The 11,047-nt window shown below is 44.7% G+C and overlaps 1 protein-coding gene across 1 annotated transcript; it reads left to right on the top strand.

Moving 5' to 3' along the window:
* Window positions 1-4,306: 4,306 nt before the first annotated feature.
* On the top strand, window positions 4,307-10,318 carry BMP4 (bone morphogenetic protein 4). Its single transcript, XM_081938428.1, has 3 exons — window positions 4,307-4,563; window positions 6,163-6,599; window positions 9,156-10,318. Exons 2-3 carry the CDS (start codon window positions 6,170-6,172, stop codon window positions 10,031-10,033), a joined length of 1,308 nt encoding a protein of 435 aa, XP_081794554.1. The 5' UTR covers window positions 4,307-4,563; window positions 6,163-6,169; the 3' UTR covers window positions 10,034-10,318.
* Window positions 10,319-11,047: the final 729 nt, after the last annotated feature.

The following is an 11,047-nucleotide window of genomic DNA, read 5'->3' as shown; positions in this document are numbered from 1 at the left end:
ATGGAGAAAAACAACAAAAACTTTACAGAGCTTTCCACAAAGGGATCCATTCTTTGAAATAGGATGAATTACTATTTTAATTCACAAGAACAAGGTGGCTCAGTGGCTAAGATACTGAGCTTGTCGATCAGAAAGGTTGGCAGTTCGGCGGTTCGAATCCCTAGCGCTGCGTAACGGACTGAGCTCCCGTTACTTGTCAACCTAGCAGTTCGAAAACATGTAAAAATGCAAGTAGAAAAATAGGGATCACTTTGGTGGGAAGGTAACAGCGTTCTGTGTGCCTTCGGCATTTAGTCATGCCGGCCACATAACCACAGAGACGTCTTTGGACAGCGCTGGCTCTTTGGCTTTGAAACAGAGATGAGCACCACTCCCTAGAGTCTGGAATGACCAGCGCATATGTGCGAGGGGAATCTTAACCTTTATTTATTACTTTTAATAATAATTTTTATTTAAAAAACTAATATAACCTAAAAAAAAAACAGAAGATGCAAAAAAGAGAAAAAAGAGATAGAAAAGAACAAATAAGAATACAGTAAAGAAAAACAAAAATATCTAAGAAATGACATCCCACGTCCCCACCACAAGTGTAAACCATTTTAATTATTTATTACCTACTCTTAAAATACAACAAATGATCTCTTCTTCACATGTCTCATCTCTTTTCTATAAGCCAATCCATAAAGTCTTGGCACTTCAGTCCTGATTTCAGGAAAATTCTTTAAATATTACCAGAGGTACCAATTGATCTATTTTAATCTTGATCAAATAAACCAACTTTACATTCCTTCCTTTCACTCTTAACATTTTGGTCTTTAGCCCTTTCAAATAATGTCTTAGATATTGATCTCTTTTCATTTTTTTCTTTGTACAAGAAGAATACATTTTTTTTACTGTGATAGCTATTAAACAGTCAAGTAATCTGACTCCTAGTGGTCCATTATTGGAAGTTTTTAAACAAAAGTTTTGCCTGAGATGGGAATGCAGTTTTTTAGGCAGGAAGTTGAACTAGAATATATTCAAGTCCCTTTCCACTTTATGACTTATTTTGATTCCATGAAAATATGATTATCAAATCTCAGATGACACAAAAATAGGAAAGAATGCAAAATACTTGCAGTTTTGTGCAATGGCCCATTTCTTTTCTTTGCCGACCACTCTCAGCAGTCATCTGCAACACCAAAATTCAAAAGTGTCAAATTTTCTTTCTCTCCTTCTTAGGACAGAATAAAAGATCTGAAATGTGAAGCATGAATTGCCAGTGTAAGAGCAAATTTAGTTGACAACCTTTTTAAATTCCCAGAGTGGCATTGCTAAAGACAAGTTCTTGAAGAAGTTATTTCACAAGATCTATCAAAGAAGCCTCTTTGAGACATTCTGATGATGAAATCAATTGGCACAGTAAAAGCGGAAGTTGGTGTTTGTTATCTTGATAAACAAAAAGAAAAAAAAAACAGAAAAAGAAGCATTTACTAGAAGAATTGGAAATTGCAACACAGACATTGGATGCAGTTGCTAGATAAGGGAGGCATTATTTACAAAGGACATCTAATCAGTTTTTTTAAAATGTCCTTGGTTTCCAGTATGTTGCTAATTTAAAGAGAAGCTAATAGTGAGGTGTGTAAAACTCCAAGTGGTATGGAGCTTCAGTACTCTAGGAATATGTCTCCCTCTCTACTCCTGCTCAAGAGTTAAGGTCTGCAAATGGAGTTATGCTCTGTGCCCTGCGATTTTTTTTAAAAAAAAAGAACATTATGTGAAGATACAAGAAAAGATCTTAGCTATGTTCCTATAATTATGACCTACTACACAGAAGTTAAACTTTTCTCTAAACTGGTATTATTTTAGCATCAAGTGAGTTTTGCTGAATATCATTTTATCTCCTCAGATGATGCATACTGAATTATGGAATTTCATCATACTGCTAGTTCTATGCTTTTAATTTTTCTTTCAGATTGTTTTCAATTTTTTTTGCATCCTTCTCTGTGACCCACAAATATAAGACAAATTATTTCTCCTCTTCCTCCTCTTCCTTCTATGTCCTGCTGTATCTCCAGGAGCTTACGGTGCAGTGGTGGATTCCGGGAGGTACAGCCTGGTACGGGAGTACCAGTGGTAGCTGGGGGCAGCAGCCACCGTACCGGGACAGTGGCTCGTTTGGCCCACCCGCCCACCTGTGTTCCTTACCGCTTTTTGATGCAAGCGGGCCAATTGCGCATGTGCACACAGTGTGCGGGGCCTGCGCAACCTCTGCCGAGCAGCTGAGTGTTGCTGGGTGGCGGCGTGCGCAGCATGCATGCCCGAAGAGGACACCCAGCCCCATCGCAGCGTACCAGTTGCGACCGGATCCGGAACCCACAACTGTTATGGTGGTGCAAAGTGCAGGGAGATTTCCCTTCCTTTTATCTGCATAGCAACCTTATGAAGTAAAGTGATTAGCCCAAAGTCACCCGGTGAATGACTTGGCCATGGCTGAAGGTGGATTTGAATCTGGGTACATTATAAGCTGCCCACAATGGCTACAATTTAAAATGCAATTGCAGGTCAATAGCCCAGGATTGCCAGGATAAGATGGCATCTTATGTACTTAGAAACATGAATCTCTCACATCACGTGGGAGAAGAGAGGCTAAGAAATACTTGGCAACGTGCAACAGTACTATTCACTGCTATGAGCCACGATGGCACAGTGGTTAGAGTGCAGTACTGCAGGCGACTTCTGCTGACTGCTGTCTGCCTGCAATTTGGCAGTTCAAATCTCACCAGGCTCAAGGTTGAATCAGCCTTCCATCCTCTTGAGGTTGGTAAAATGAGGGCCCAGATTGTTGGGGGCAATAGGCTTACTATGTAAACCGCTTAGACAGGGCTGTAAAGCACCGTGAAGCGGTATATAAGTCTAAAGTGCTATTGCTATTTGGGTTTTAATAAAGTCAACATTCTGTCTGCCAAGGCACAGGTTACTTTATTTCTGTATACTTTTTGCACGTGTCGTGTCCACACAGGAACAATGAACCATATTCGTCTAGTAGCCCATCTCAGCTTGCAGCCCAGTGAGATCAAATACATGTTCATATGACTAAGATGGGCAACGGTGGATCAAAACTACTCTAACTCCACTGACGAAGAACCAATGAAGTCTAACGCAGCCTTACACGTCACTTGTGCCATATTGCTGCTAATTTCAAAGATTGCACCTGCGCAGAAGGGTCTCCCAGTCGACTCCAAAGAGAATCTGTAAGCCAAAAGTGGAGACAATCCTAATCCTTCCAACACCCTCACCATCCTACCAGAACTGATGAAGCTTCTTGGATGAGAAGCGAAACATCTTTGTCTTCTTCCTCAAGGGGGAAAACCCCCTACAGTCCATTTGCCTTTTGAAAAAGGACCTTTGGAGACAATCCTTTTATGGATGAAGCTTCCACTAGATCCCAATGTGTGTATGTTTAGGGTGCGTGCATCTCTGTGTGTGTATGTGTGTGTGAGAGAAAGAGCAATTAGTAGAACTGTGCACAAATGGCTTTTCTGAATTCTTCACGCATATTGCAGACAGGTAAAATTAAACTGCTTTCACGACTATTTCCCTTGGGTTCGAAGAATGAGATGTAGGGAAGTGCAGACAATCGGAGAGGAGTGCCTTCGTGACCTCATAAATTAGTAAGCGCAAGAACTTCACATGTACCACAAGAATTTGAAATTCTATATTTACTGAGCATAGAGTGCTGCTCCTTTGTAACTAAGCTTGGAGTTATATTTGGCTAAATAAATGTGACACAATTCTTGGGGAGATTGCAAGATTTCCTGATAAATTCTCATTGGACCCTGAGGAGCGGCAGTCCAAGGTCTGAGCTGCATTCTTTGGCGGGTGCCAAATCATCACCAGATAAGGTGAGAAGAGTTGGGGTGATGCATGACAACCCGTGTATACACCCACAAACTCTTCCTTGACCCTACAGGCATCCCACATGGGTTGTGTAACTTTCCCCATATCTGATGCCCTCCAGATCATCCCAGCTGGAAGACCCACTCAGGTTAAAGTCAACCTTGCAGAAGATCGTGCCTTTTAAAGAAAAAAAAGTGAGGGAATGAGTGAGTTACGGAGAGATTGACAGAGGCCAAGGGGGTGGGACATCCACTTGCAAATCCCAGTACGGGAGAGGGGGGGGGAGGGGGGAGGGGCGGTGCTTTGCTTGTGCTGCGCTGATGGACAGGCCGGTGCGAGGAGTGACTTCTCCAGCCCACGTGACACTCCCTGGAGCTGGAAGAAAAGCAGCGGCCTGTCCGGGGGGGGGGGGGCGTTCATTATATTCAAATATATTCATTTTCCAGGAGCCACTCCGGAGCATCAGGTCCCAGCGATCGTTCCTCTCCGCGCTTCGGAGAAGCGATCCGCAATAGCTAGAGCGGCGGCGGCGGCAGCAGCAGCAAGCCAAGGGCGATTTTCTCCTCTTTTCCCTCGAGCGGACTCCGGATTTCCCTGCGCGGCGAGTTTTTCCCCCCCACGAGTCGTGTTTCACGCTGGCTGTCAAGAACCATGGACTGTTTTTGTATGCCTTGCTCTCTGTCAGTGAGTAGCGCTTTCGTGTTTTTTTTTTCCCCTTGTGGTTTTGATGTAAAGCATAAGGGACATTTTAAGGCTAAAACGATCCGAAGAGTGTGTGCGCGCGTATGTGCAAGAGAGGGAGGGAGAGAAAGCGAGAGAGGGGGGGAGGGAGGGAGGGAAAGAGAGAGAGAGAGAAAGAACGAAAGAGAGGGGGAGAGAAAGGGAGGGAAGGAAGAAAAGAGAGAAAGAAAGAGAGGGAGGGAGAGAAGAAAGAGAGAGGGAGAGAGAGGGAGGGAAAGAGAAAAAGAGAGAGAGAGAGAGAGAGAGAGAGGAGAGAAAGAAAGAGGGAGGGAGGAAGGAAAAGAGAAAGAGAGAGAGAGAGAGAGAGAGAGAGAGCGCGGGAGGGAGAGAAAGAAAGAGAGAGAGAGAGAGAGAGAGAAGTGAACGCCTTCCTTGTGGATTTTCCATTTCTGTAATTGATTTCTTCGGCACCTGAAAAACAAGTCGCTGCGAAGCGGTTCGGGCTGCAGACTTAAAGCCCGCTTCCTCGAACTTAACAAACTCTCTCGAACCGAGTTTTATTGCCGAGTAAACATGGATAGCAGCGCCGCGCTTTACTTATTCCAATAGATTAAACCTCTCTCCATCCTCCCAAAAGGTAAAAAAAAAAAAGCCCTTTAAGGGTTGTGCGGGGAGGGGGGCATCCTTATCCGCCCCCCCCGGCTTTCCCCTCCCTCTGCGATCACAAAGCACTGGGTCAGGAGCGCTTCTTTGGGAGTTGGCAAGTCCTAGTGGTTAGCGTCTACGAACCGGGAAGATTATAAAGCCCCAAAACACGTCCGATGGAAAAGCGCTTCTGCGCCGACGGGGAGGGTTATTAACAATGACCCGAAGCGTCCGACCCGCAGCTCCCGTCCCGCGTGGTTTTCCCCCCTCTCCGCATTGCAAAAGGGGGCCACTCCGACCGAGGAGCGTCTTGAGTTTTGTACCTGGGGTGGGTGGCGGTGGCACAGTTCTTCCACGGAGATGGATCTGAATGGAAGCGTTCCCTTGAGAACTTCCAGGACAATCGCGTTTTTAGCCCGCAGAGTCAGATAGAAACAAGAAGAGTGGGAAAAAAAAGAGGTGGGGATTCATTTGATGGGGGGACATAAAGGCATTCTGCCCGTAGTTTTAGTAGCCACTTCTTTTCTTAAAAAAAAAAAAGCTGTTCTCTGCATTCCCCCCCCCCACCCAAAAAGGGTATATATATATATATATATATATATATATATATATATATATATATATATATATATATATATATATATATATATATATATATATATATATATATATATATATATATATATATATATATATATATATATATATATATATATATATATATATATATATATATATATATATATATATATATATATATATATATATATATATATATATATATATATATATATATATATATATATATATATATATATATATATATATATATATATATATATATATATATATATATATATATAAATTTTTTTCACCAACCTTGTTTGCTTGCTCTGATTTCTTTTCTCCTCCCTTCCTTCCCTGCTTCCTGCCCCCTCTGCACTCCCCCCCCCCCAGAGACACCATGACGCCTGGTAGCCGAATGCTGATGGTCATTCTATTGTGCCAAGTGATCCTAGGAGGTTCCAACCGGGCCAGTTTGATACCTGCTGAGACTGGGAAGAAGAAGGTGGCTGCGGGTTTGCATCAACAGCAGCAGCAGCGAGGAGGAGGAGGAGGAGGAGGAGGAGGAGAGGGAGAAGGAGCCTCGGGAAGTGCACACCGCCTGTTCCCAAACCATGAACTCTTGCGTGGGTTCGAGGCCACCCTCCTCCAGATGTTTGGGCTGCGCCGGCGGCCACAGCCCAGCAAAACAGCCATCATCCCCTCTTACATGATGGATCTCTATCGCCTCCAGTCTGGGGACGAGGAGGAAAATCTCCAAGATCTCAACCTCCAATATCCTGAGAAATCGACCAGCCGCGCCAACACCGTGAGAAGCTTTCACCATGAAGGTGTGTTGCAAGATGAGGAGTTAGGTGGGTTCGGGTGTTGCATTAAAGGGAGAAGCGATGGGATTTCAGAATTGCCTCTTCGGAGTAATAAGGTTGGGGGGGGGGGAAGAATGTTACTGAAGCAGCAACTGAAGGGATCCCCTTACAAGCTCCCCCAAACTCAATGGACTACCATAGGAAAAGTAGGCTGCAGAAAGAAGCTTTTTGGAAGCTTCCTCACCTGGGAATTTGACTGGAGGGTCAGGTAGGCAGATTTATTTACCTCCCCCCACCCCTCCTGATATTTTGCTATCTTTCTAGCAATTTGCATTTTGGATGCGGTAGATTTAAACTGAAAGTTTGCTTTTTCAGAGGTATATTCTAGAATCGGACTGTCCTGGGAAAGGGAGGGCATAGGACGAGGGTCCTACTTCCTTTGATTTCTTCCTATTTAGCAGTCTCCAGAAAAGGGAGGGGTTGCTTTGCAGGATATTTCATGCACTGTTCTTGATTTTTTTTAAAAAAACATTTTGTCGAGGAAATAACAGCCTGCAGTGCTTGTCCTGCTGTCTTAGCAGTTGTCAGGGGGTGCCCGGGGCTTCAATAAGAAACAGAAAGATATGGAAAGCCACCCTTGCTCAACTGAGAATGCATCCAGATAGAACTGGCATAGTAATAAAAATAGCAATTATTCCGTTTACCGAATAATTATCATTGGTTTCGTAGTTTGGGTAGAGCACATTCTCTCTCTCTCTTTCTCTCTGTCCCCCCCCCCCCCTCTCTCTGTGCGTGTGTGTGCATGCAAGGGACAAAGTGAGAGTGTCAGCACTCACATCCTGCACATGGAGCTCTAACAACATATTCCATCAGATCACAGCAGTGATATTCCAGATTTCACGCTGGTTGCTCTGGATTGTTACCCGCTCCCCCATCCCTGCTCCGTAGGAGTTTATGTAGGAATTATTGTTGCCCTCCATACCAACTTTAGATAAAACTTTTCCCACTCATTCGTTGTTGTTTTTTTGGGGTGGTGGTGGTGCGTCCATACATTCTCCTTTTTAATGACCAATGTGAATGACTAGAAAGAGGGGAGGGGTATTAAAATTGGAACCCCCCCCACATATTTCCTAGCATGAATTTTGTCTCGGGTCTCCTACTCCCTAAACAAAAGTCCATGGTATCAATTTGCTTGTTCAGGATTGTATTTTTGCGAGTCTGGATTTTGTGAACTAACCGGTGTGTCCTGTAAGGGAATCCATTTCAAAGAATTAAAAAGAAAACCCACATGGAGTTTTTAAAAAGAAGTCTGCATGCTTCATTAGAGAAATATTTTTTGCAATCCGATTTTCCCTTTCAGAAGAGATCTATTTAATCTTATCCAACCACCATCCCATGAGCTGCATCTGTCTCTTACTGTAGCTTCTGAAAAAATCTTGAAATTTAGGAATCGTGAGAAAAGCTTATTTCAAAAAATAGGCAGAGGTAGTGGTGGTGGTGGTGGGGGTTGAAACAGTCCTGGGAAGGGTTTCTTAAATATGCGACACAATTTCTGCTTTTTCTTCTCTCCCACCCTCCATGGGGCACAGTCCATTTTTCTTTTGATGGTGTCCAGGGGTGGGCACGTGTCTGGCATTCTATAAATGCAAGAATGAATTATGATACAATTAGGACAAGGGATACGCGCGCACAGGCTTGGCCAGAGGGCATGACTAGGCACCCTGGCTGAACTTTGGCAGCACCCCTGCAGATTGTTACTGAGGTAGGACCAAAGCAAAGGATGCTGCCAGGCTTGTTTGGGCAAGTTTATCTGGTTCGGAGCATCCAACATTTTGCCTCAGTATCCCCTTGGAGCATCCTGGCTGCTGCATGATAATGCTGATAGAAGCCCCACTGATTCCACCGGGATTAAGTTCCAACTAAACATTCATTAAAATATAGCTTGCAATCTTCTTTTCGTTGGCTTAATTTCCCAGGAAATCATGTTTGAGATCCAGCCGAGAAGGCTACTCTATGCTGAAACTCATATGTTAAATCTCAGCAGGACTTTCCCATGACTTACTTGCCTTGTTGGCAAACCCCATGGGATACCCCTAACATGTATCATGGGCCGTGGCTTGGCATTTCCTGACAGTGAGAACAATTAATCAGTGGAACAACTTTGCCTCCAGAGGTCGTGGGCGCTCCAACACTGGAGGCTTTTAAGAAGAGATTGGACAACCATTTGTCTGAAAGGGTACAGGGTCTCCTGCTTGAGCGGGGGGGGAGGGGGGGGTTGAAGTAGAAGACTTCCAAGGTCCCTTCCCAACTCTGTTATTCTGTTAAAGCAAATGAAATCCATGAAAATGGGGGGTATGGAAAATATTCTTCAAGGGAGGGGGCATCCTTTCCATCTTGGTGCACAACAGCAGGGAAATCACACTCCCACGGTGTTACCCTATCGCTAATATAATGTCTATAATTGGGCTTGCAAAAGTGCATCTTCTCCTTGCTGCATCCACCTAACCTCTTCCCCTTTGGGCGTCTCTCTCTTCCTCTCTCTGTCTCTCTCTCTCTCTCTCTGTCTCTTCCTTCCTCCAGAACACCTGGAACACGTGGCCAACCCATGGAATCAACCCACTCGCTTCCACTTCTTTTTCAACCTCAGCAGTGTGCCGCCCACTGAGCCCATCTCTTCCGCAGAGCTGAGACTCTTTCGGCAGAAAATCAATGAAGAGGAAGCCTTGGCAACCACAGCGGCTTGGGAGAAAGGCTTCCACCGGATCAACATTCATGAGGTGATGAAGCCCCTGCAAGGGGGGGACTTGGTCACCAGACTGCTGGACACACGCCTGGTGCATCACAATGTGAGCCGCTGGGAAAGCTTTGATGTGAGCCCCGCAGTCATCCGATGGACCGCAGGTGGCCAGCCCAACCACGGGCTGGCAGTGGAGGTCGTCCACCTCTACCCCACACAGACTCACCAGGGCAAACATGTCCGGATTAGCCGCTCTTTACCTCAAGGAGACCATCTGGAGGATGCTGAATGGGCTCACCTCCGGCCTCTCCTGGTCACCTTCAGCCACGATGGCAGGGGCCAGTCACTGCTCACTCGGAGGACCAAACGCAGCCCTAAGCATCCTCACCAGCGGTCACGCAAGAGCAAAAAGAATTGTCGCCGCCATGCCCTGTACGTGGATTTCAGCGACGTGGGCTGGAATGACTGGATTGTGGCCCCCCCAGGCTACCAAGCGTTCTATTGCCACGGGGATTGCCCCTTCCCTTTGGCTGACCACCTCAACTCTACTAACCATGCCATTGTGCAGACTCTGGTGAATTCCGTCAACTCCAGCATTCCCAAAGCCTGCTGTGTCCCCACAGAGCTGAGCGCCATCTCCATGCTCTATTTGGATGAGTACGATAAAGTTGTTCTCAAGAACTACCAGGAAATGGTGGTAGAGGGATGCGGCTGTCGTTAAAGGATGGGAAGGGGGAGGGGGAATGAGTTCTCCCTGTCTCTTTCACTGGCCACCTCCCAACCAGTCTGGCCAAAATGTGCCCGGGATGAAGAGAGGTGGTGGTGGTGGTGGTGGGGGAATGGCCTTTGATTTCACAGAGGAAGCCAAACCTGATCAGCCTCTTTCTCGCAGTGACAACTACAACTCCCTTGATCCGTTCTCCTTGACCTTATTTATGTGCAAATGTTTTGACAATAATAATCATATATTTTGGCAAGATATATTTATAACGACATATTAAAATATAAAAAATAAAATAAATCGAGTCATTATTTTAAAGGTAAAGCCAATAGATTTTATAAAATTATTTTTATTTTTATTATTATTATTATTCTTTTGTTACTATCCAGAGAGAACCATGCTGGGGTTGCCGAGTTATCAATGTCTTGGCTTTTCCTTCTGGCAGTTGAAAGAATATGGAGTCATTCCCTCCCCTCAGCCCCCCCCCCCCCACAACCTCCCCCACTGTTTTTAAAATTGTCTTAATTGCCAACTATCCTGACTGGCCTGTCCCCCCAACCTTTTGTAGGTGTAATTTGGTGAATGATCAGGTTTCTCTGCTCCATCTCCATATAACCTTCCCTTTACCCACCTCTTTTACTTGAGTTTTTAGGATTTGTTTCTTTAAAGGAACATAGCTGGATTTAATTGTTACTTTGACTGATCAGCCACACCTCTGTAAACAAAGCTTTTTGTGACATCCCACTCTTTGGCAGGGAATGGTCGCAGTTGGACTATCTTTTTAGTTTGTTTTTCTGGTCCTGCTACCATGCATGTATGTACTTGTGATCAACTCTGGGAGGGTGTTTACTTTTTTTTTTAAAATCCATTTTAAAAAAATATAAGTCCCCAAAGTGTTTAATATGAGATCACTGCACATGGATCTACAGTCTTGAGATTGGTGGACAAGGGCCAAGGTAACCACCGAAAGAAGCCCTTTCTATTCCAATGGACTATCCCAGCAAGTGGCATTAG

The sequence above is a fragment of the Natrix helvetica genome (genome assembly GCF_964273705.1).
Source record: "Natrix helvetica genome assembly, chromosome: 1".
Taxonomy (NCBI): Eukaryota; Metazoa; Chordata; class Lepidosauria; order Squamata; family Natricidae; genus Natrix; species Natrix helvetica.
The sequence above is the reverse complement of the archived record's forward strand: the minus strand, read 5'-3'. Positions and strand labels throughout refer to the sequence as shown.